Raw genomic sequence first — 25,933 nt, 5'->3', positions numbered from 1 at the left:
TTCTGGTATGACTACACGAGTGTGATCCCCGAGGAGAAAAGGTTCTACATATTAATACGCGGATCGGCAGAAGCAGAATTTGGTCCGTCTCTAAGACAGCGCCATCTTGTAGTGCGGAGTCGGACGAGCACTGCGCTTGCGCTGTTGTGCTTAGGGGGGCGCGCTCTATTGGGAAAGTTGTGTACGCGCTGACTACGCAGAACTATGTACACAACAAATATCTACCCTTTTCTGCTGCCATATAATAATTACATCCCATACAAGACATCTTTAAGTAGTTACACTTTAATTATAACCATCTGGTACATTCAAACAAAGATACAAAGTTTAATAAAATAGTAGGTAATGTACTCACTCTTTCCTCATTCAGCTTATATGTAATTCTCAGAGTATCTGTCTAATAAGATTTAGTCCATTTTATTCAACCAAAAAAAGTTTTGTACCATATTCAAACATACAGATAACTTTTCCTGCTCCATAGTGCAGTGTATAATATGATCAACATTCATCAAAACTAAAAACTATGTACCAGATGGGGACTCAAATCCATATCCCTGCACTACTCATGCACTCCTCATAACCAACTCAAAGTTCCAGCTTGCCGGTTATTTCCCTCCAAATCTAGAGAGCTACCCCAAGGCTGCTAAACTTGCCTCTCTGGAAGAAATGATAACTGTGGAAAATTAATGTTAATAACAGCCTCAGGAATGTTACTGAGATGAAATCTTTATACTCTTTTAGTGGATTAAAACTCATTGAACATAGAGGAAAAATTAAAAATTTTGAACAAGTAGTGCAGTGGTCCAGGTTTATGTCCTAGTCCTGCACACTAAGACAAATTAAACCATAAGCTTTCTACCTAGAAACTCTAATTGTACAAGTTCTTTAAGACCAAGGAAGTTAAATAATTTAGATATTTCGTTATTCTGCATGTTGTAATATGTTAATAGTGTGAGCTTCGTATTGAGAAACTAGAGAAGAGTAATGAAATTTCACAAGTCCCCCACATCATTTCCCTTGATACTTTGACATTGTCTTTATCCAGTAGGAATTGTTTAGTTATGATATTTAAGTGATTTGTTAAAGATATTTTAAACGTACTGTTTCTGAAGAGAGAGCTTTTCGAGTACAATTCATGAAGCTAAGTAATTTGATAGAAATATTTGAAGCGTATCATTTCTGTAGAGAAAGTGTTCCTGTGCAGTTCATGAAGCGTATGTTGTATATTTGAGTGACATTCATCTTTCTTTTAAAGCATGGCTAATGAGCTCAATCTGTGACTGAAGTGCTGGCATTGCATACACAGGTTTTCTCATTGGATTTTGTTCACTGTTTTGTTACTACCACATCATGTTTCTGCAAGTACCTTTTTTTCTTTCATGCAGGACAGTAATGCTGATGGAGTTGGGGACTTTCCTGGAATGTTACAGCACATGAAGTACCTTGACAACCTAGGAGTTCGTGTTGTGCACTTGAATTCTATATTTGCTGCCGACCATTATCCAGATCATTTTGCTCATCCAAAAAACTTACTTGAAATAGATCCATCATTAGGAACATTGAAAGACTTTCAAGCTGTTGTGAGCATTCTGCACCAAAGGAATATTTCTGTGGTAGTTGATCTCCCCGTTGCTGAAGCAATTCATGTGTTGGCAGGTAGTGATGTGACTACATATAATGACACAAGTCATGAAGAGACTTACACCAAGGCAATCTTTGCTGATGCTGAGGATGACATAATTGCTGAAGCAGCGGAGTTTTGGTTAAATCAAGGAATTGATGGATTTTATTTAAAAGGGCTGGAATATGTTGTGCATGGCAGTGATTTTTCAGACAGTATAATAAGGTGGCGAAAGCTGATAGATAAGTTTCCAAGCAGGATACTAATGTGCAGCATGGCTGCAATCAATGCCTTGGACTTTGATGCAAATCTGAGGCATATGGTCTTAAGTCATATGGATCTTGTTGATGTATATATTAACATCTCTTCAGCTAATGCTGGAACTGAAATTAAGGAGCAAGTTAATAAGATCTTCTTTGGTCCTGTATTTGGCAGGTAAGATACAGTCAAAAATTTTTACTACCATTTGCTTGGTATTGAAATGTGGCAGTTTTATTGTAGGTTTCTCTTATGTTATGTTAATTAACTGTTCCCTCTCTTAAAAAGTGGTAAATATTACAGAAAGAAAACAGAATAGTAAATCCTTCTCGCAGGCTATCACCTTCTTTTTGTACAGATTCCACAGAAGAATGTTTGTTCATTTGAAGCAGTGGAGTTTCTGTCTTATTTTTTCTAGGTATGTTCCCATATGTCTACAGTCTCTGAAATTCTTCAGCATCATGTTCTACACAGCCATTTTACAATGTTTGTCACAGAGGTTCTTATATCCATTACAAAAAATAAGGATTTCAGTTTATAGTTTATGCTTTCCCCTTTGTTTTTCCCTTGTTTTTAGTGTCTCATAGACGGAGAACACATTATTTTTACTTGCAATAGTGTAGGTGATGACTGAAGATTTCATCATAAATTCACTCTTTTCATTAACGACAAATACAATGAGTATATGTATTATGACACAGATTTAAGAAAACCTAGGTTCCTCAAGAGATTTCTGCAAGATAATTTGTTATTCTCACTGCACACTTCTCTAAAGCAAATACTTCATTGAAATTGACTGTACTGCAGATTTTGACATAGGAGAGTATTTTTGAGATCTTCTAGCAAACCTTTCTGCAGGTCAACTCAAACAGAGAGATTTCTGAGTGCAAAGTAGGCTGAACTGAACTTTTTGCTTAACCTTATTGCTCACTATATCTAATGTTTCCGCTCTGTCTTATTCATGTCTCATTTGGTAATGTGACCCCCTGTTCTCTGTTGTTATGATAACACTGTATCCCTGAAAGAAGTGTTTTTGAGAACACAAGGAGGGTGATTCATCAACAGTTAGAGGTCAGTCGCTTATCTCTGCTTTTATAGATGAGTGTTACTGCCACATTGCGTATTTCAGTTTTACGCCATGGCTCACTTACTGGTTACAGTGGTAACTTATAGGGGGGGGGGGGGGGGGGTGCTACCCTATCAGCACAAGATTTGAAATATCATCATAACTTGGCAAGTTACTGCTTTTAGTGATGTAATGATTTTTGTCATCCCTCTATCAGATGATTTGGCAAAATTGTTTTTTGGTGGCGGAGTTTGCAATGCCTATCTAAGGAAATACAGTGGACTGCCTTTGCTGGAGCATTTTCTGAGCTCTTGTTGTATTTAGTGGCTAATGATTCGAATTTTGTATTGTGTCTTGATGTTAGTGTCATCATGGAGTAAAATATAATTTACTTATCAACTTTATTCATTTCATGTCTAATAATGTTCCAAATTCTCCTAGCTGTGTTCTTAGTATTTTGAATTATAGTACATGATTTTTGGCTTGTTAATGACATGGGGAAGAATTTTGCAAATACTGCTTCTTTTGCATTTCTAATTATTAAAAGAGTTAGTCCTCTGTAATATAGAAAAATCTCTCATCTAAGCACAAGATACTTGGATGCTAGATGTTCGTCATCTTTTCTCTGAGTGTACACTGTAATTTCCTCTGTTTCATGATAAAGTAAAATTGAATTCATAGTGTTGTAAGAATATTTTTAGCAAAAAAATAAGATTTCTTATCTGCTGTGTGCTGTTGGCAAACTTTTTCACATTTTTCATCCTGTAAATTCTCACTAATATTGTAACTTTGTCAGCATTTACAATTCTATGAAATTTTATTTTTGCCTTCTTAGTCAAATCCGATTGATGAGGATACTTTATTGCTGTCCTCTGAAAATCTTGGTCAGATAAACCATTTATTAGGGGGTTCAAATCTGTTTTATGAACTACTGTGTCAGTTCTTGTTGGGAATGTTATTGTGGCAGTGAAACAAAAGCTCCAGGTACTCTTGACCATAAGTATCAAGGGTGAAATCAGTATTGAAATCACCACATACACTTCCCAAATCATCATAGATAATCAGTTCCCATTTATTTCTACTAAGTGTTATTAGTAAGCTCTCAGATTGCTAAATAAAATTTTAAACATATTCTATATAGGCTGTAGATATTCAGAACTGCTACCTTGTACGTTAAGAAGTGTACTGCTGAAGTGCAAATTTCAGAAAACTTTTCAATAACATACTCATCAAGCACTATGGCCTGAGACTTTAATCCATTTTTGTATGCACGAGGTGTGGCAGTAGTCACTTAGTCGAAAACGCAGTACAGTGTTTTGTAGCTTCTGTGGTTTATACATAATAACTGAAATTGTTTAAAGTGTCCTCAGTAGTTATCTGGACATTTAAAACATTGTTTAAACTCATATAATGTCACATAATTCCCCACTATTACCAGCAATGTTTTCAAATTCTTGTTCTATCATATCCCTTAAATGGTGTAGTTTTAATGGTTTTGTAGCACAAACATTGTCTTTCAGTATTCCTCGCATTGAAAAATCACTCTCTCTGAGGTCTGATGATCTTGGAGGCCAACCGATTTAACACTCCAGAAAATTGTCATCCAAAAACGCACAGACCTGTAATCCAAAATGTAAGTGGAGCATCATCTTGCTGCCAGATGAGGTTGTTTCATACAGTTTCAAGTATTGGGGTATTGGTGTAATTCAATAACAGTGTCTCTTGAAAGTTCAGTTATACCTTTCCACAATCAATGGTTCAAATGGCTCTGAGCACTATGGGACTCAACTGCTGAGGTCATTAGTCCCCTAGAACTTAGAACTAGTTAAACCTAACTAACCTAAGGACATCACAAACATCCATGCCCGAGGCAGGATTCGAACCTGCGACCGCAGCGGGCTTGCGGTTCCAGGCTGCAGCGCCTTTAACCGCACGGCCACTTCGGCCGGCTTTCCACAATCACAGTCCCATCAAAAAGATAAGGGACTATCAATTCTTCCTTGCATTTACCAGCCAAAACCATAACTTGTGGAATATTTAACTTCTCCTCAATGGTAAATCATGGATTTTCAGGAGACTGATACACATAATAGTGTTTTTTAACTCTTCCGTGTAAATTAAAACTTGCTTCATTAGATTAGAGGATTGTTTTGCAAAATAAACGTTTGCACTGTGTATCATGCACCAGTCACAGAATTCATGTCTTTGATCAGGATCATTCTCATTTAGGACATGTAATAATGCGATTTTATAAGTCTACAGTTCTAATGTTTCTAACATTCTCCTTAAACTTCTATCAGAAAATTGTAGTTCCTTAGCAGCTATTCTTGCTAAATTGTTGAGTGACTGAACAAATGCCTGTGCAATGAGCTGCAGTTCTTATTCAGTAGTTACTAATTTTGGGCAACCACTGTGTGGTAAGTCAGCTACAGAAGCTGTCATCTTGAACCTTCGATTTAATTAGTAGATTTCTTGTCTGCTTGGTGCCTGTGTATACAGCCACTTTTTAATGGAAGATCGTCTTACATATTCATAATTATGATCAAATTTCCACCTCATCTGTAAATCAAACAGGTTCTGTTTCATAGGTAATTTTCTGTTAATAATGTATAGTTCTCATGTTTACAATGGATGCACAAAGTCGCTTGTTAATATCAAATCAATTATGCTATCACTCTTTAAACAAATTTCACTGGATGCACATTTTGTAAATTTTCAATGTTGGTGATAGTATAATATAAGTGGTCTTCAGTCCTGAGACTGGTTTGATGCAGCTCTCCATGCTACTCTATCCTGTGCAAGCTTCTTCATCTCCCAGTACGTACTGCAGCCTACATCCTTCTGAATCTGCCTAATGTATTCATCTCTTGGCCTCCCTCTACGATTTTTACCCTCCACACAGCCCTCCAGTACTAAATTGGTGATCCCTTGATGCCTCAGAACATGTCCTACCAACCGATCCCTTCTTTTAGTCAAGTTGTGCCACAAACTCCTCTTCTCCCCAATCCTATGCAATACCTCCTCATTAGTTATGTGATCTACCCATCTAATCTTCAGCATTCTTCTGTAGCACCACATTTTGAAAGCTTCTATTCTCTTCTTGTCCAAACTGTTTATCGTCCACGTTTCACTTCCATACATGGCTTCACTCCATACAAATACTTTCAGAAATGACTTCCTGACACTTAAATCTATACTCGATGTTAACAAATTTCTCTTTTTCAGAAACGCTTTCCTTGCCATTGCCAGTCTACATTTTATATCCTCTGTACTTCGACCATCATCAGTTATTTTGCTCCCCAAATAGCAAAACTCCTTTACTACCTTAAGTGTCTCATTTCCTAATCTAATTCCCTCAGCATCACCCGACTTAATTCAACTACATTCCATTATCCTCGTTTTGCTTTTGTTGATGTTCATCTTATATCCTCCCTTCAAGACACTGTCCATTCCGTTCAACTGCTCTTCCAAGTCCTTTGCTGTCTCTGACAGAATTACAATGTCATCGGCGAACCTCAAAGTTTTTATTTCTTCTCCATGAATTTTAGTACCTACTCCGAACTTTTCTTTTGTTTCCTTTACTGCTTGCTCAATACACAGATTGAACAACATCGGGCAGAGGCTACAACCCTGTCTCACTCCCTTCCCAACCACTGCTTCCCTTTCATGTCCCTCGACTCTTATAGCTGCCATCTGCTTTCTGTACAAATTGTAAATAGCCTGTAGCTCCCTGTATTTTACCCCTGCCAGCTTAAGAATTTGAAAGAGAGTATTCCAGTCAACATTGTCAAAAGCTTTCTCCAAGTCTACAAATGCTAGAAACGTAGGTTTGCCTTTTCTTAGTCTAGCTTCTAAGTTTGGTATTTTTCACATCTGTCAACACCTGCTTTCTTTGGGATTGGAATTATTATATTCTTCTTGAAGTCTGAGGATATTTCACCTGCCTCATACATTTTCCTCACCAGATGGTAGAGTTTTGTTAGGACTGGATCTCCCAAGGCCATCAGTAGTTCTAATGGAATGCTGTCTACTCCAGGGGCCTTGTTTCGACTCAGGTCTTTCAGTGCTCTGTCCAACTCTTCACGCAGTATTGTATCTCCCATTTCATCTTCATCTACATTCTCTTCCCTTTCTATAACATTGCCCTCAAGTACATCACCCTTGTATAGTCCCTCTATATACTCCTTCCACCTTTCTGCTTTCCCTTCTTTGCTTAGAACTGGGTTTCCATCTGAGCTCTTAATATTCTTACAAGTGGTTCTCTTTTCTCCAAAGGTCTCTTTAATTTTCCTGTAGGCAGTATCTATCTTACCCCTAGTGGGATAAGCCTCTACATCTTTACATTTGTCCTCTAGCCATGCCTGCTTAGCCATTTTGCACTTCCTGTCAATCACATTTTTGAGACGTTTATATTCCTTTTTGCCTGCTTCATTTACTGCATTTTTGTATTTTCTCCTTTCATAAATTAAATTCAATATTTCTTCTGTTACCCAAGGGTTTCTACTAGCTCTCGTCTTTTTACCTATTTGATCCTCTGCTGCCTTCACTATTTCATCCCTGAAAGCTACCCATTCTTCTTCTACTGTATTTCCTTCCCCCATTCCTGTCAATTGTTCCCTTATGCTCTCCCTGAAACACTGTACAACCTCTGGTTTAGTCAGTTTATCCAGGTCCCATCTCCTTAAATTCCCACCTTTTTGCAGTTTCTTCAGTTTTAATCTACAGTCATAACCAATATATTGTGGTCAGAGTCCACATCTGCCCCTGGAAATGTCCTACAATTTAAAACCTGGTTCCTAAATCTCTGTCTTACCATTATATAATCTATCTGAAATCTGTCAGTAGTGATAGTACTTAATTATTTACCAAAAACTTGACCATGGTCAGAATTGTGCAGCAGTTAACTGACTTAATGCTGCACCCAGTAATAGTGACTCACACATTCCTCATAGTATGCTTACAGTAACGTAACTTGTGTTCATCGTGGTGTATCTGTTCAGTTTCTGTGACCCACTATGATGTTCTGTTATACATAGCAGATTTTTAGAAATATATTTAAATTTTCCATTTTCCTTAAGTGATATGTGAAATCCATTTTTCTTTTTAGCATTCTCCACTGACTTGCAACTATGTCTATGGTTATTTGCCTGCTCTGTCTTTCAGGAACACTTATCCTAAAAAACACCTAGTGAAAATATTAGAAATTGCAAGGATTAGGCAGACAGTGTTTGGGTTACAATCAATGCCTATGGAAATTAGTTGTGGAAGTAATCTGGTACCATAAATATTCAGAGGTAGACCAGACCATGTGTGGTGTGACTGTGTGAGGGGAAATGGATCAATCAAACCCATGTGTGATCACCCTGCTGTACTGAGCAACTCGTAAAGCTCTGCATTTACATATTCAACAGAATGCTACATCCAGGACTTACCGTATTGCTCAAAGAGTGACACAATCTTTGCATTTGTGTGAAGAGCATTCACACTTTCTCCAGAGGGCTAAAATCACAGGGGACATTGCTGAGCTCTGCAATTGGGTTAAAAATATTGTTACTTAGTGTCCTCTATACAAGATATTCTGTACTAGTTCAGACTTTCCCACACATGACAACTCACTAATAGAAAGGTCTTCCTGTGTGATCTGGACGCTTTTGTACTCTGTCTCCACAGCAGTGAAGTGGTTGGAGAGATCTAAAGTAATGCTAACAGATTTGCAGCATCTCATGAAACTCTTTACTGATCTATAGATTTGAGCACTTTCCTGTTATCTATCCTATTCCTAACTTTGCTGCTCCTCTCACTCTGCCTATGCTGCTGTCAGATTTGAGTTTCAAGATCAGCTGCTCTTTGTCCATAATCAACAACTACTACAGCACCAAAGGCTAGCCACAGCTCCAATCAAGCTGGCTTGTTTCATAGCACCCAACATGGAAAAGTGTGGTAGTCTTCACACTGTTACACAGTACTCACTACTCTACCATAGTTTCCACACATCTTCATTGTGACAGTATCTTCTCTTTAGTCTAGACAGTTTACATACTGACAGATGTTTAATGAAAAATTCCAATTACATGACTTTTACTTTTTTTCATAAAAAATGATTGACTTAAATTTGATGTTATGGAAGAAATATGTATATGTGATAACTGATAGGTTACCAAAAATTTTTTGATTAAAAACAATATTTCTAGTATGTGATTTAACTGCCACAAAATCAAGCAATAACTAAGTCCCAAGTTGCTCACCTGTAAAACCTCAAAACTCTCCAGACATACAACTGAAATTTTTGCTACGGGACCACTTTCAATCACATTTGTAGGCACAGATGTCATTGCTCATATTGTAGGAAGCACTGTGTCTTTATTTATTATAATAAAATAACAAATCTTCTTCAGTGCTTTGCTATCCTGTTCCTCATCTAAAAACTGTTCTTATGACTAATTGTCTTCATACTGAGTGTAATATAATCATGTGAACTGCACTGTGGGATTACTGCCTTAACTGAAGTGCCATTTTTAAAAAAAATTGGTAATAGTCATCAATATTTTTTACTTCAGTTTGTCAATGAAAAAAGTATCACATAGAGAGTTCAAACCACTGTGAAAATCAGTACCTATTGAATACTTACAGTCTACTTATTGAAGGTCTGTCAGCTGGGTAATCCTAGGCACATAGGCTAGTGTCATGTGAGATAGCACTGCCGTGTGTGTGTGTGTGTGTGTGTGTGTGTGTGCGTGTGTGCATGCGTGCGTGGGTGGGTGCATGTGGCAGGGGGAGGGGGGGGGGGGGGTGTGGAACACATGTGAGCTTGTACGTGTGTGCATGCTTAGCATCTCCGGTAGCATAACATTATTCTGCTGAAATGTGTGTGCTTTCTTTCCATTAATGGGCTAATCCTTGTGGTGAATACGCACCATTTTTACTGGCATGGAAATGTTAATGTGTGTATAATGTGTCTACATTATGTGTTGCAGTACTGAACCAAATTCTACTATTCACGGCAAACTATTTACATAGTACTGAAACAAACAACAGAAAACAGTATTTACACTAGCTTTTGAACCCTCCCTCTTTCTCTAGTTGAAGTACACGCATTCACACACAGACACCCAAAGATACAAACCTGCATCCATGGCAAGACAGATTGATGATTATCGATAGCAATTGCCTGGACAATTGAGGTGCGAACAGGGTCTGGAAAGATGCTTGAGGTGAGCAGGGGGTAGCACAATAGTGTGATGCAGATCTTTTGATAGGTGACCCAGTAGCTGGACAACTAGACAAAAGGCATTTAGAAGATAGAGCATATAAGAGGTAGAGAGAGGGAGGAGGGGTGAGGATGGAAGGGGGAAAATAGAGGAAGGTAGAGATGAGGAGGGAGACTGGGAGGGGAGAGAAAGAGAGAGAGGTGTAAAAAGAAGAGAGGGCGGTGAGAGAAGGCACTGTGCAATCTCGATGGGGAAGAAGTGGTGTGGTCAGAGGAGAGAAGGCAAAGGCAGGGTGAGGCAATGGGAAAAAAATTAGTGGAAGTTTAGACCAGGAGGGACTACAAGAGTGCAGGATATGCTTGAGAGGCAGTTCTCAACATCATGCTGGAAGGGAGTATCCATATGGCTTGTGCCAGATGGATGGATGGATGGACTAAAGCAGCTGTTGGAGGGATTTGTGTTGTGGTGCACAACATGTTTGGCAAATGAGTGGTCAAGTTTGCAGTTTGTGTTAGTTTGACAGTGGTCATTCATGCAAGTAGGCAGGTGGTTACTTGTCACACCCACATAGAATGCTTCACAGTAATCACAGCATAGGTAATATATAACACGGAAGCTTTCACAGAGGCCTCTGCCTTTTATAGGGCAGGAAATGCCTGAGATTGGACTGCTGTAGGAAGTGGTGGGCGGATGTATTATGAGACAGGTATTGCACTTGGGTCGACCACAAGGGAATGATCCGTAGGGTGCAGGATTAGAACCAGGATTGGAAGAGGGATGGACAAAGATATTTTGTTAGGTTCGATGGATGGCAGGTGGCAACATTGGGTAATGTGGGTATATCCCTCATCTCACACCATGAGAAAGTATAGTTGAAGACATGATAAAGGGTGTGGTTGAGCTTTTCAAGGGCATTGTAATACTGGGTGACCAGAGGTGGCTGGCTAATAGGTTTACTGGTGTCAGAGGAGGTGTCGGCATGGGATATCTGTTTATGAGTGAGTTGAATAGGATATTGTCAAAGGCTCTGGTCAGGTTATTGGTGTATTTTGTAAAACTCCTGCTTTCCACTGAAGATGTGGCGTCAACAAATGGTAAGGTTGTAAGAAAGAGATTTTTTGACATGTAACAGGTGATAACTGTTGGTGGGTGGTGCACTTGATATCAACAGACATATTAACAGAGCCATCTGAGATGTGGAGAGTGACAAGTAGGAAGGTGGCCCATTGAGTTGAGAAAGACCAGGTGAAGTGCATTTAGCATTAGGTGTTGAGGTTGTGGGGGAAAGAGCAAAGGTGGTCCCTGCCACGACTCCAGATCATGAAAATGCCATCACTGAATTTGACTCAGACAAGGGGCTGTAGGTTAGGAAGGATTCCTCCAGATGACTCAAAATAAATTGGCATAGGACAGTGCCATGCAAGTACTCTAGGCTGTACCATGGATTTGTTTATAGATTTTGTTTTTTGAAAGTGAAATAATTGTGGGTCAGGATGTGTTTGGCTAGGAGAATTAGGAAAAAGATTGTGTGTTTGGTATCAGCAGGACATTTGGAAAGGTAATGTTTCATAGTTGCAAGGCCATTGGCATGGGGGATGTTGGTGGACAAGGACATCACACTCACAGTGACCAATAGGGAATCTGGGGGTAATAGGACAGGAACTATGGGAAGGCAGTGAAGGAAGTGAGTGGTGTCTTGAATTAAGTGAGTGGTCTCTTGAATGTAGGATGGTAGGTTACAGATGTTGGTCAAAGAGGTTCGTTTTGTGGGAGCATTGTACCTAACAGCAGGGGGATGATGAGTAGGGCTATCTGTATAGTTGGGTGGTGTTTGGGGAGTAGGTGGTGGTCAACCCAGGTGCAAGACATGTTCCATACACTCACCTGTCACTTCCTACCACAGTCCAGTCACAGGATTTTCTAAGTATAAAAGGCAGGGCTACATCTGAAAGCATCCATGTTACATATCAGCTATGCTGCAATTACTGTGCAGCATTCTGTGTGGGCATGACAAATAACCAACTGTCTACTCATGTGATTGGCCACAGCCAAACTGTGGCAAGCTGCAAATGTGACCATCGAATTGCTGGATGTGTTGTGCATCACAAAACAGTTGATTCACTATGTGAGACATTTGGATACTCACTTCCAGCACTAATTTCTTTGAATTACACAGGTCTCTCCATAACCTGCCTTCTTGCAATCCACCTAGCCTAAACATCAGATAACCTGTTTACCACTGCCTCACCTTGCCTTTCACCTTCCCTCTTCTGTCCATATCACTCCCTTACAGATTGTGTACTGTCTTCTCTCACTGCCACCACCCCCATTCATGTGGGCACTCCCTCTCGCCTTCTTCCACCCCTCTCCTTTTCTCTCTTCCCTCCAAGTCTCCCTCTTCATCTCTAACGTCCTCTACTTTCCTTCCCTCCATCCCTGACTGCTCTCCCTTTCTCTGCCTCTTATATGCTCTACCCTCTGAACTCTTTCTTTTTGTCTTGTACAACTGACAAGATATCTGTCAAAAGACCCACATCAAACTACCATGCTACCCCCTACTTATCTCATGCATCCTTCCCTACCCCCTCCCCACCTCCATCTGCCTAGGTAACTGCTATCAATAATCAACAGTCAGTCTCACTGTGGCCATGGGTGTGTAAATTTAGGTGTGTGTGTGTGTGTGTGTGTGTGTGTGTGTGTGTGTGTGTGTGTGTGTGTGTGTGTAAATGTGTGTACTTTCACTAGAAAAAGAGCAGGAGCAATCAATAATCAACAGTCAGTTTAGCTGTGACTGTGGGTGTGTTAGTTTTGATGTCTGTGTGTGTGAGAATGTGTGTGTTTTGATTAGGAAAAGAGCAAGAGCTTGATAGCATGTGTAAATACTTTTTTCTGTTGCATGTTTCCATGTGCCACACTTCAGTGATTTGTGGGTGAGTGGTTGCCTTTCTTTTATATTATGTGTTGTTCAATCCAGGAATTTCCATTGTTGTTAAAGTGTTTTTATATTAATTCAACATTGTTCGCCTAATACAGAATCGGAATGAGGTAAATTACAGGTCTCCTGTCTTAATCTAACAAAAAATATTATCTAATTATAAAGAGACAAAACGGCTGATAACTACTTGACTACTGGAAGTAAAATACATAGTATGGATGTAGGTGTAGATTGCTGACTGAGACACTTAAAGTGGATGTACTAGTCCTATATTTCAGAGGTTTTTGTATTCTTTATACAGAGAGAAAGGAGGGGTTTGGTGTGGATGGTTGGTGTAGTGGTGTTAACATAAGAAGGCCGATGGATGAGTGATGCACAGTGGCAGGGAGCAGCATACTACATGATGATCCAACCAATGGCATAATTGTGCCACATCTTCCTGTAGCAAGCATTTCAGGATGTGCATAGAATATTTAGCATTGATTTTTATATTAGTTTTGATATGGTGAGGTTATGTAGCCACTATGGTGTTCATTATGGATAGCATAAAACAAACATGACAAGTATTGTGTTTAGGAGTGATAGTTATACGAATTTGTAAATTCTACTAGAGAGAGTCAGAAGCAGAAACAGTGGCCCGGTGTAGTGCTCACCCCAGTGACATCAGTTAACAGGGTAGGCAATGGCCGAAGCATGAGGCATGGACAGAGACAGAGAACACACTGGTATCACTGAAAAATTTCTTTCATCTCTCTTTGCACAGAACAAATCACGTAGCTGCCTTCTTACATGATGCACACCACTGTCAAGTTATTCAGATCCTAAGTTGAGAGAGCCTGTTGTGAAGGCAAGAGGAACAGATATGTCTTGTCCTCACAGCAGGCTGATCCCTCCCAACTAAGGATCTGAGTGACCTGGCCATCCTTTCCAGTTATCACCAACCAATCCAGGTTCCCTCTCTGAAGGAGGAACATACAAGTTCTAAAAACTGAGAATAATATTTCTACTTTCAATGTTTCTATTGGTGGTATTAGGTATTTTATCGGACAACAACTTTGTCCCCTTCTAATATAAAAGTTTTCTCAATTGAATTTTCCCATTGAGACTATAACTATTATTTATGTTTCACATTTTCACAATTTCAGGTTTATGCAGCTCACTATTTTACATGAAAAATAATGATTCCATAGTAATTTCCATGTGTGTTGATAAAAACAATAAGTATGTAAAATGTGAGACCGATAAATGTTACAACGGCCCTGATTTGTGAACATTGATTTTGTGATTTATTTGTTCAGCAGGCCTAACTATCCGTGGATCCACTGGAATATGGGTAGTGTGGAAACTGACAGGCTTGTTAATCGTCTGCAGACAGCCAATGGAAGTCTGGCAGCATTGCTGTTCAACATGATGTTGCCTGGTACCACATCAGTATTTTATGGAGATGAAATTGGTTTGGAAAATTACCACAACATTGAGGTAACTAGTTCTTATTCTTAAAGACTTACCTAGCTCTCAAGTGAAATAATGAAAGATGGAGGAATTTGCAATTGCACTCACTTGGAAAGGAAGATTTCCATTATTTGTTCAGACTTGCCCATTTAATGTATTCTGGAACACATAGGGATTATTCAAATAAACAAAATGATTTTGTGGAGATGTGTCCAAGTACTTTGTATCCAACAGAGTTCAAATTGTGTTAGTGTGGTGTAGAAAATGGAAGTTTGGGGACTGTGTGTCTTGTGTAATTGTCTTAGTGTACTTTTGTGTATTTAAAATACAATGTTATTGTCAGTTGTTGTCTTTTGTGGGAAGCTTCAGAAGGTTCATTGCCTAGTTTCTTTTTATTAGAAAGTGGGGCAATTTTTGTGAATGAATATAAAATTTAATTTGTTTATTTTGTGTTACGGAATAAATGGTGGATTGACTAGCCATTTTTTAATGTATGCATTGGGAACATACCTGTCAGCTCCTATTACAATAGAGAATGCTTTATTTCGAAGGGTTTGGAGGTACGAAAGGGTATGTCTGATGCCATAGATCACACTTCCAAGCCATACAAATGATTAGAAGGTTGTGCTGGTGTCACAGTAACAATTTACAGTTTGTTGTTAACCCTTGGCCTTTAACAAGAGGGCACAATTGAAATGAGAGTGCAGAAACTTTGCTTGTAGCATTGACTACATCCTAAGTTCAATCAACCAAATATTTAACTGACCCAAGGACAAAGCAACATGGCCATCGATGGAGAGTTGGCTGTCAGGAAGATTGTATTTGGCCATGAAGTAAACAGCTTGTCATTTGGTTGAGTTAAGTTTGATCTTCCAAATGTTGCACCACTGGATGGTTTTGTCCAGATGTTGTTACAAGTTACAATGGATGAAGAGAAGGTAGCAACAGCTGTAATGTATAGCAATGTATTGTCAATATTGAGTGCCATGTTTTTGCCAACTGGTTTTGCTGTTTGGTTATATCATTTGTGTAGGCTGTGTGTATAGTTGAATCAAATACCATTTGCTTGACGAATTGGTGCTCCACAAAAATGGAAGCGATAATACAAACTGTGCTCTGAGTACCCAAGTTGATCTAGTTCGTAAATGGGATCATTGGCCAGACATAGTCAGATGCTTTCTCCATATTCAGGAATGCTGCTCTTGTTGATTCTCTCTTTGGTCTAGCTCAGTGATTCCTAACCTCGGGGTAGTTACCCCCTGAGGGGTAAAATGAAATTTTAAACAAAATGATTTGATTATGTTTCTGCAATGAAACTAAATTATTTTTAAGAGATCATTATCCTTATCACTGTTCTGCAACACTGTAATGCTGATTGCATAAATTATCAGTAATCACATGTTTTTCAAATATTAGCTTTAACATGAGACACAATATGGTGGAGGTTACAGCTTATGAAATTAATGTATGAACATATTTTTCCTCACATAGTGTACCCTCTAAACACATACTTGTACTTTGTACCAAGTATCTACAAAAGTAACATTGAGTCATATACAGCACATATGCTTACATATGTCATGAAGGTGTCTTCTCCAAGTTTTAGTTCCAGCAGTGGACCAGAGATTGCTTCTTTATTCACTTTGCAACACATAAGTCAACTAATTTACAGCACAACACAATGTTGTAATGTTTGTAATGGCTACTAAACTGCTGTTTTGCCCACATAGTTTTCTTATTATTATTATTATTACTATTATTGTAATTAATAATGGCATTGGTCAGACACAAAGTATTGACAGCCTGAAGTCTTCCAATTTCTGCCAGTTCAGAAAACTTTTTTTGTTTTAAATGGAGATGTGGATGAAGCTAATGTCACTAGGGAGAGTGTTGGTACAGAGGAAGCATGTTTTGTAGCAAGTGACTTCTGGCCTCAATGTGGATAGTTAGCTTTCTTTTCTGAGGATGCGATGCACTGAGAATTGCTTCATCACTCAGTGAAGAAAGGTTGTTAGAATGAGCAGCACCCATTGTCTCACTGTCTCATTAGACCATGATTCAATAAAAAAACCTACAGAAATTTAATTTTTGTCATTGTAAAAATAAAAGTGTTCCTGGATTTTCCCCGCATTTCAAAGTTTAGGTAGATGATGGAGGAAGGGGAGGGGGTACTAGCTAATATCTGATTACACTCTGGAGCAATGTTCTCACAAAGTTTCGCAACCACATCTTAAGCTTAATAGATGTGCTCAACCAAGTCCAAGGTTTGCTGGATTGTGGAATGCTTGTTATGGAAACCAGATTCGTCAGGCATCACGATGTTGTTGTTTGATAGGAACCATTGTAGGTAGTTAAGAATTATTAGTTCGAGGATTTTGCTAAGGTCTGTTAGGAGAGAGACAGACTAATAGCTTTGTGGATGGAGTAGGTTTTTATCAGACTTCAGGATGGTGACAACTTTGCAGTTTTCCACTGTAGTAGAAGTAAGTTAGCTTAAGACAAGCATTGTATATGCATATCAGGTAGTTTATAGTGGCTGGCAGAAGTTATTTAAAGAGAGGGGCGGGGATGTGGTCATGACCAGGAGATTTATGATTCCCTTGGTGCTTGATTACAGCTCATACTGTGGGTTTAGAAGTGGATCTGAATTTTGCTGCTAGCCTGGTCTTTCTTATCTAAGTAACTCATCCGATAGCTGTTGTATCCTGCCTGTCACCCTCACCATTGACATTAATTCAGAATTGTGACTCTAATGATTTGCCTATTACTTTTTTGTTCACCATATATATTATTAGATTGTTCTTACCACAAAGTGGCTTGTTCTGTGATGGGAGCTTTTTGGTGCTTCATTATTTGCCACATCTGACATCTGTTGGAATTTAAACAGAGTAAGGAAAACAGAAATTTGAATTATTCAGATTAAAAAAGTGGGCTTAGTAGTGGATCTGAATTTTGCTGCTAGCCTGATCTTTCTTATCTAAGTAACTCTTCTGATAGCTGTTGTATCCTGTCTGTCACCCTCACCATTGACAGTGACATTAATACAGAATTGTGACTCTAATGATTTGCCTATTACCTTTTTGTTCACCAAATATATTATTAGATTGTTGTTACCACAAAGTGGCTTGTTCTATGATGGGAGCTTTTTGGTGCTTCATTATTTGCCACATCTGACATCTGTTGGAATTTAAACAGAGTAAGGAAAACAGAAATTTGAATTATTCAGATTAAAAAAGAAAAAGAACAGTGCCACCTTTCTGTGAAAAATAAGTATAAAAAACAGTGCAAAAAGACAGTAATCAGAGGATGGAAATCAAACAGTTTTCACAACATGCTTGAGATATTCTTGTTCAGACCCCGGACTATTGTGTATTAATTTCATTCATACTATTAAAATACGGCACATAAAATGTTTTTTATTGTGTGTCCAGGATAAAACAGAAGCAGAAAATGAAAACACAGAGTGTAATTTCTAGTACCATAACCAGTCTTGTATTAACACTGCTGTAAGACCTGAGAACCGAGAATTCAATTTCCTGTTTTAGATTATAACAAGATTTCGCATATATGCTAGGTGGAGGGAGAAACCCACCATTCACTCTCCATGCCATAATCAAAGGAGTAAAACTTAAGTGTCAGAGTTTTAAAGAGAATTGATAGGTGGGGCCAGTAGCACAAATAAGTGAATCCTTGAGATTTTTGAATCAGTCTAGAAGCTTTTGGGTACCACTTAATATTACAAGTGGCAATATTTAAAAAAAAAAAAAAAAATTCCATGACAGAAACTGTCATTAGATCATGTAAGGCAGTAGTGAAAAGTGGCAGCTGTAATTTGAATATCTGTTCAGCAGTTAGTAATATTCAGTAATCATTTGAATTCTACAGCTTCCATTATGGAGGATACAACAGAACGTCACCTTGAACCCTAAACTAGAATAGTAATACTCGATACAGTAGAGTTTTGAAGTAACCGATACTCCAATGTCTGATTTGAAGACTGTCAGATTCCGTGTATTTATCTTTATGCACTCTAACCTTGCTTACGTGGCAACCTTGCTTATGTGGCAATGGTGTCTACAACTTATGACCATTGAGTCACATATAGTAGTTCCCAAAGCACATTGAATACACCATTTAGCGTAACCTTGAAGCAAGCAGAAAACATTAGCTAGCCTTCTCTGTGCATTCCTCTGTATTTAAACTAATGGTCCGAATCAAAATGGTAATTGTGAGAATGTAAAATCATTTATTTCTGTAATTTCTTTTCATGTAATATTTTATGTAGATATTGTCTTTGGCTTCGAGTTTAACAACTCGAAGAGACTTATCTTTGGTCACGCGGGGAGGAGGTGGATCTTTGGAATACGAGGTTCAGGGTCTTTTATATCACGTGTTGGTTGGGTGAGGTTGTGATACAGATGTGGTGGAAGACAGTGTTTCATTTTATATTGGCATAGAAGTGTTAAATGAGAGAAGATTTATTTAATATGTGATGTGCATAAACTAAAATAACTCTTTTTCTCTAAAAAACAAAATACCACGTTACCATACAAACCAGTTAGTCTCATCCTAACATAAAGAAAACCACAGGAACCTTTCAGTGGAATCACTCCTAGACTTAATGAGGCCAAGATATACTATGACGACAATAATGCAGCCATCATTGTAAGAGCTAAGTACCAACACTGTTCATACTTGTGAACTATAAATTTGAACCTCCTGTAGATCCTAAGTCACCATGTGGACAGAGGAGTAGGACAACTTACAGACTGTGGAAATTTAGGAAGGAAGAGGTCTGTTATAAGGAGAATCCTTAGAATATGGAATAAGGCAGTATATATGTTAATAAAGAGAGGCAAATTCTAAAAGCTCCATTAACAATTAACCATCATCGAACAGCGATGCATTCTTTGTGCGAAATGACGCTAAAGTTAACATAGTAAAATTAGCAAGAAAACTGCTGCATAGGACAATCTGTTACTTGTATTAAATATCTGCTTTGTATGTCCTATTGTCAGCTTAAATCAGAAAATAATGTTTAACAACATGCCAAGTGAATAAAACTTACTTGCCATGCAGCTGACATAAATCTTCAGTCTGTGAGTCTTACATAATCAGATAATTTTTAGGAGTGGCTGAGGTAAAATCCTCCTCCCCCTCCCCCTCCCCCTCCCCCCTTGTGAAGTTTTGGGCATGGTAGGCATTCTTACTTAATGTGTGTTGTCAGCTCATTGAAGATCTTTGCACCAGAATGCATAACACAATCTGAATCCTAAACAAAGAGGCAAAGTGAATATGTTAATTGCTCATGTTTCTTCTATAGCATTTCTCGATATAACACTTCATCTACAAATGGTCTTTACACTGAAGTGAAAGTCATGGGATACCTCCTTTTGCCCAGCATAGTGCAGCAACTTGATATGGCATGGATTCAACATGTTATTGGAAGTTCCCTGCAAAAATATTGAGTCATGTTGCCTCTATATCCACTCAAAATTGCGGAAGTGTTGCTGGTGCAAGTTTTTGTGTATGAACTGACCCCTCAATTATGTCCCATGAATGTTCGATGGGATTCATGTCAATGGATCAAGGTGGCCGAATCATTCACCCAAATTGTCCAAAATGTTCTTTAAACCAATCTTGAACAATCGTGGCCCAGTGACATGGTGCGTTTTCATCAATAAAAATTCCATCGTTGTTTGGGAAGATGAAGTCCATGAATGGCTGCAAATTGTCTCCAAGTAGCTGAACATAACCATTTTCAGTCAATGATGGGACCAGAGGACCCAGTCCATTCCACCTAAATGCAACCCGTACCATTATGGAGCCACCACCAGCTTGCACAGTGCCTTGTTGACAACTTGGGTCCATGGCTTCATGAGGTCTGCACCACACTCAAATCCTACTATCAATTGTTACCAACTAAAATTGGGGCTCATTTGATCAGGTCACAGTTTTCCAGTTGTGTAGGGTCCAACTGATATGTTCTTGAGGCCAGGAGGGGCACTGCAGGTGATGTGCTGTTATCAAAGGCACTCACATTGATCATCTGCTGCCATAGCTGATTAATGCCAAATTTTGCTGCACTGCCCCAATGGATATTTTCATTGTACGTTCTACATTGATTTCTGTAAATTATTATTATTATTATTATTATTATTATTTTTTTTTTTTTTTTTTTTTTTTTTTTTTTTTTTTCCCTCTCATATTGCTGTTTGCCTGTTAGAATTGACACATCTATGCAAACGGCACTGCTCTCAGCTGTTAAGCGAAGGCCATCATCCCCTGCATTGCCCGTGGTAAGAGCTAATGCCTGAAATTTAGTATTTTTGGCACAGCCTTGACACTGTTGATCTTGGAATAATGAATTCCCTAATGATTTCCAAACTGGCATGCCACATGCATCTACCAAACTACCATTCTGTGTTCAAAGTCTGTTAATTCCCATTGTGCGCCCCTAATCACATCAGACACCTTTTCATATGATTCACCTGAGTACAGATGACAACTCTGCCAATGCACTGCCCTTTTGTATCTTGTGTAGATGGTACTACCACCATGTACATATCACTATCCTGTGGCTTTGTCTCCCCAGTGTCTTGTTGGCAATAAATGTCATTAAGGAGGGAACGTAAAAATTTCAGGTCCTTGGAAAATCTTCTGCAAGACATGTGGTTACTGACTATGTGCAATATTCTCACTCCTTGCTGCAGCTGAATACACAGTTAATTTACTTTAGGTGCAGTGCCACAGAAGATAACAGCACCAGAAAACAATGAGTAAAGGAAAGTAAAATAAGCTAGCGCCTTGTCTTCAAGTCAATACAATTAGAGGTACTTCTCAGTGAAAAAAACATATCAAACTGAATTTAAAAAAAAAAACTTAACTCGTCTCGAACAGGCCATGAAAGCCCAATGGTACTGACAGGCCACCAAGTCATCCTCAGCTCATAGGCATCACTGGATGTGAATATGGAGGGACATGTGGTCAGCACACCGCTCTCCCGGCTGTATGTCAGTTTCTGAGACTGGAGCCGCTACTTCTCAATCAGTAGTTCCTCAGTTTGCCTCACAAGGGCTGAGTGCATCCCGCTTGCCAACAGTGCTCGGCAGACCAGATGGTCATCCTTCCAAGTGCTAGCCCAGCCCGACAGCACTTAACTTTGGTGATCTGACGGGAACTGGTGTTACCACTGCTGCAAGGCAGTTGGCTATCCAACTGAATGGCAAGTATAAATATAGTGAGGGAAGTCCTGACAGAACATAAGTAATTCAAGAGTAAAGGATACCACTCACTGTATACCAGCAGCAATGAGTAGTTATCAGGTGCACACAAATAGAATGGAAACTTAGAAGAAATTCTTTGACGAGCCAGAATAAAAATACACACACACATGCAATCACGCACGCGCACACACACACACACTTACACACACACACACACACACACACACACACACACACACACCTGAACCCCTACATTGTGCCAGTTAGCCAAATATTAGCGGGATTGCAGTTCGACAGGTGGACAGGGAGGGATGGAGGAGGAGATTTTGTCAGGTGGTGGGAAGGGGGAAGAGATGTTTGAGGTGGATAACCAGTGGCTCAGAGTGAGGTAACAGATGTGCTGTTTAGGAATGCAGGAGGGAGAGATGGCAGTTAGACATGTTAGACATGTGATACGCAGGTACCAGTGCTGGCAAGGTGTGGCACATGATGGAGATGATGTGGAGGCCTGGATTGGGAGACAGCGACAGGAAAGAGGAAGGAGGAACTGTTGAGACCTGCAGAGACCAATTAGAGTGTCAGTCCACAGGGTGATCTCATCTCTGCAGATCCAGTTCGAAGCCTGGTCCCATCAGGATTACTTGACAGCTTGGAGATTGGTGGCTTCACCTAGTTGATGGTGCTGTTCGATGAGACTGTAGTAACTTGTCTGCACATTCGACCAATGTTGCATGACACCAAAGAAGTGTTGCTACTGGCTGAGCTTGGGGCATTTATACACACTCTGTGACAAAGCAAGCAGCTTGGCCAATCTGGCGAGTGCCGTATAGGGGCAAACAGTGGACAGTCAGCTTGTTGTCATGTGTGGCTGCACTAGGTGAATCAGGAACGTTGGATGGAGATGCAGTATGAGCAAAGGCCAAGAACTGACTGGTCTGCCAACAGAGCATGACATTGCGGAAAGCCCAAGACCAACATGCCTGGAGACAACGGAGGTAAATGCCAAGGTGGCCTGGCAACCAAAAATGTTATATTAAAAGCATTGTACAATCAGTACAATAGCCAAAAATGTCTACAGTTGAGGTACAGGACATTTTTAAGCCCTAGAACACAATTAAATTATTACCATGTTTGTACAATGTCTGTTCAGAAATTATTAGTTTTAGTGTTTATTTATTTATAACAAGTAATAACCATTTGCAGACATGTTAGTAAGTAACATGTATGACACACCAATCAGTAAGTAGTGACTTCAGCTGCTTAATAAGAAAGCTTGGTGTGCGATATGCATGAAAACAAACTGTTAAACAAATTATTTATAATATTTATTTCAGCCTTAATAAAACAGAGAATTATTTAGCTTCAGCTTGTTGACATTGCAGTAGGGACTACTATATAATAATTTATTTAAATATGATTTGTTATGCTTATAACAATTAAGAAATGGTTTGAGTCACGTAGAGTCATGACAGCTACTGGTATTTGACTACGTTCTGTGATTTCCTTCCTGAACAAAAGTAAAATAATAAATTAAAAAGAATGAAGCATAGATATTTAGCTAGGTGTTCAAAAAAAAGTGTTGACTACTTTGAGAGGTAGTAGTACTCATCAAAATGAGAAAAACAAGTCCAGTAAATATGCGTCTGGAAACGCATACTTTCTGAGATAAATCCAATAAACATGGGTTCGCAAATGTATACTTTCTGTGATGAACACATATTTACTGGAGGTTCAATGTGGCATCCATTCATGAAAATGTAATCCCTACCCTCTGGCGTAAGGAATGACGCACCCTTTGAAGTTTACCTGATTGTTGTTGTTGCACCTGCTGGTAAACGAGTGAAGAAACAATCCTGTAGTGTGTGCACATTGTTGATTGGCATGGCATAGACTAATTTCTTCAAGTGTCCCTATAAGCAAACATCTAGGGAATTGAGGCCTGGAGAACGAGCAAGCCAAGTTGTGGGGCCCCCTGACCAATTCAGCGGACCTGGTATGTCTGCGTCAGATGTTCTCACACATTCTGATGAAAGTGTTCTGGTGTGCCTTCATTCATGAACCACATTTGTATTCATTGTTGCAGTGTCATAGCCTCCAACAAGGTAAGCTATACGTTGATGAGAAACTACAGTTAATGTGCCCAGTTAACCTTTGCGGTAGCACTTATGGCCCTATTAATCTCTCGCCAAGGATGCCTGCCCATATAGTGATTGAGAATCTGTGTTGATGTCCTCCTTCCTGAATTTCTTGAGGATTTACATATGCCCATACATGCTGGTTATGGAAATTCACAACACCATTTCTTGTGAAGCCTGCCTCATTGGTAAATAAAATCTTGGATGTGAACAGTGGATCTGCGGCACACTTCTGCAAGAGCCACTGACAGAACCGCCATCCTGCCATGATGTTCCTGTGGCCTTAGGGCCTGAATGCGCTGTAGATGATATGAGTACAGCAATTGTTCATGAACTAGCCCCAGATACGACAGTGAGACATGGCTTCTCCTGCTGCTAATCGTCACACACTGGTCCTAGGAGTTTCTTCCACTGAACGTAGCACACGCTCCTCTATGTCAAGCATGCGGACTGAGCAGGGCTTTTCATTGTCACTTTCTGAGGTGCAAGGTTACCTGTGTCCCTCACACTGGTAAAGTCTGCTGAACAGCTTATCAGAGCCCACTCTGTGCTGTGGATATTATTCTGCATAGAGGGCATGGGCTCGCAGGCTACATCCATTTGCTAAACCATAGCAGAATATCTTATGCACCATTCCACTTGTCGAGTAGTAGACTTCCATTGCTAACAAGTTGTGGAAGAGAGAAAATGTAAATTTACACACCATTTGTTCATACAAACAGCACAATAATAGTAAACATGTAAGTGAATCCACATTTGAAAAAAGTAAAACACCATGATGCGTACCCAGGGTTGACAGTACTGTACAATAAGGCACAAGAACATGACAAAAACTAGTGTATCCTACAATACAACTCGAAACACACAACTGACTTTAAACAATCTAATGGTAGGTAAAGTATGGTCAGTAAGACATCATAATACCCTGCCAACACATTTGACAGAGTGCCAATGCAGCGACTGTGCTAATATCTGCAATCAAGTTTCGTGCAGCCATTCCTATAAACACATGTTTATCTTGGAATATATGTGTTTCTGGACTCATGTTTATTATACTTATATTTTTTGTTTTATTGAATACTACCACATCTTAAAGTAATGGGCACTTTTTCTGAACAACCTGTATATGTAGATTAAAGAATGTGTTTATCGAATTGTCTTGATGTATGCAAAAGAATATTTTTGATAAGGTGGGCCAGGGAAAGTACCAGACTTAGGATGCAATAGTTGGTCATGTGAGCAAGCTATGGAGTAAGTAAACAGAGGGGGCCTCATCATCTTTTGTCATCGTTGTTTGTGGAGTGAAGATGGCCTTTTGACCATTGTTGTTAGAAGAGGGCAGGTGTCTGTCGGTATGGTTAGGCAGCTGACAAGCCACGTGTGATGCAGTGGTTATGGATAGTGTAGTACAGACTTTGTGCTATTATAGTTGACAGTATTGGAACATAAAAGTATTAAGCAAATGAATGATAGGAATGATATCAGTGGCAGAGTTAATTCAATCTTTAACTGAGTTTTAGTGGAACTTTGAAAACGTTGCAAAGAAATGTATTACTGTTCAGAACTTTCTGTTTGATGCTCTGCATGCTTTGCACTGCTCTACCAATTGGTTCATTTAGGTATCTACTGCAAGTCTATTTAGAAATGTATGGCCACCTTCTGGTACATGTTTTCTTTGTTTGCAAGTAAATTTACAAGTTCAGTTTAAACCAGTGCATTAGGCTACCTCATTATCCTTGACAATACTGTACTTCATTTCATTTACAATAATTGTGACTTAATATATACTTGAAAACATATTCTTCATTTTATAAAATTGCACTGGCTATTGTGAAAGCTACATCAGTGCTTAATTATTTGGGTCAAACGGCAGCAATACAAAACAATGTTAAATATAGTTAAGCCAGAATTATTGCCTAATCACTGCATGCTGCCATCCAGACCTCAGCAAACACATGGTTGGTTTGTTCGTCCGAAAGTAGCCAGTGAGGTCACAACTCCAGTAAGTATGCTATGACAGGAGTTAGGCTCA

At 39.2% G+C, this 25,933-nt stretch overlaps 1 protein-coding gene across 2 annotated transcripts in view; it reads left to right on the top strand.

Annotated features, from left to right (window-relative positions):
* LOC126416519 (neutral and basic amino acid transport protein rBAT-like) overlaps positions 1–25,933 on the top strand; it is an 83,024-nt gene that overhangs the window by 49,739 nt on the left and 7,352 nt on the right. Inside the window, exons 6-7 of one of the 2 annotated variants that reach the window (XM_050084264.1) lie at positions 1,386–2,056; positions 14,390–14,567. In XM_050084264.1, coding sequence (XP_049940221.1) covers positions 1,386–2,056; positions 14,390–14,567 — 849 coding nt within the window. Of the gene's footprint in view, positions 1–1,385; positions 2,057–14,386; positions 14,568–25,933 lie in introns of both variants that reach the window. The other variant, XM_050084262.1, reaches the window with a different exon arrangement.

The sequence above is a fragment of the Schistocerca serialis genome, chromosome 8 (assembly GCF_023864345.2).
Source record: "Schistocerca serialis cubense isolate TAMUIC-IGC-003099 chromosome 8, iqSchSeri2.2, whole genome shotgun sequence".
Lineage (NCBI taxonomy): Eukaryota > Metazoa > Arthropoda > Insecta > Orthoptera > Acrididae > Schistocerca > Schistocerca serialis.
This window is presented reverse-complemented; position numbering and strand designations above follow the sequence as displayed.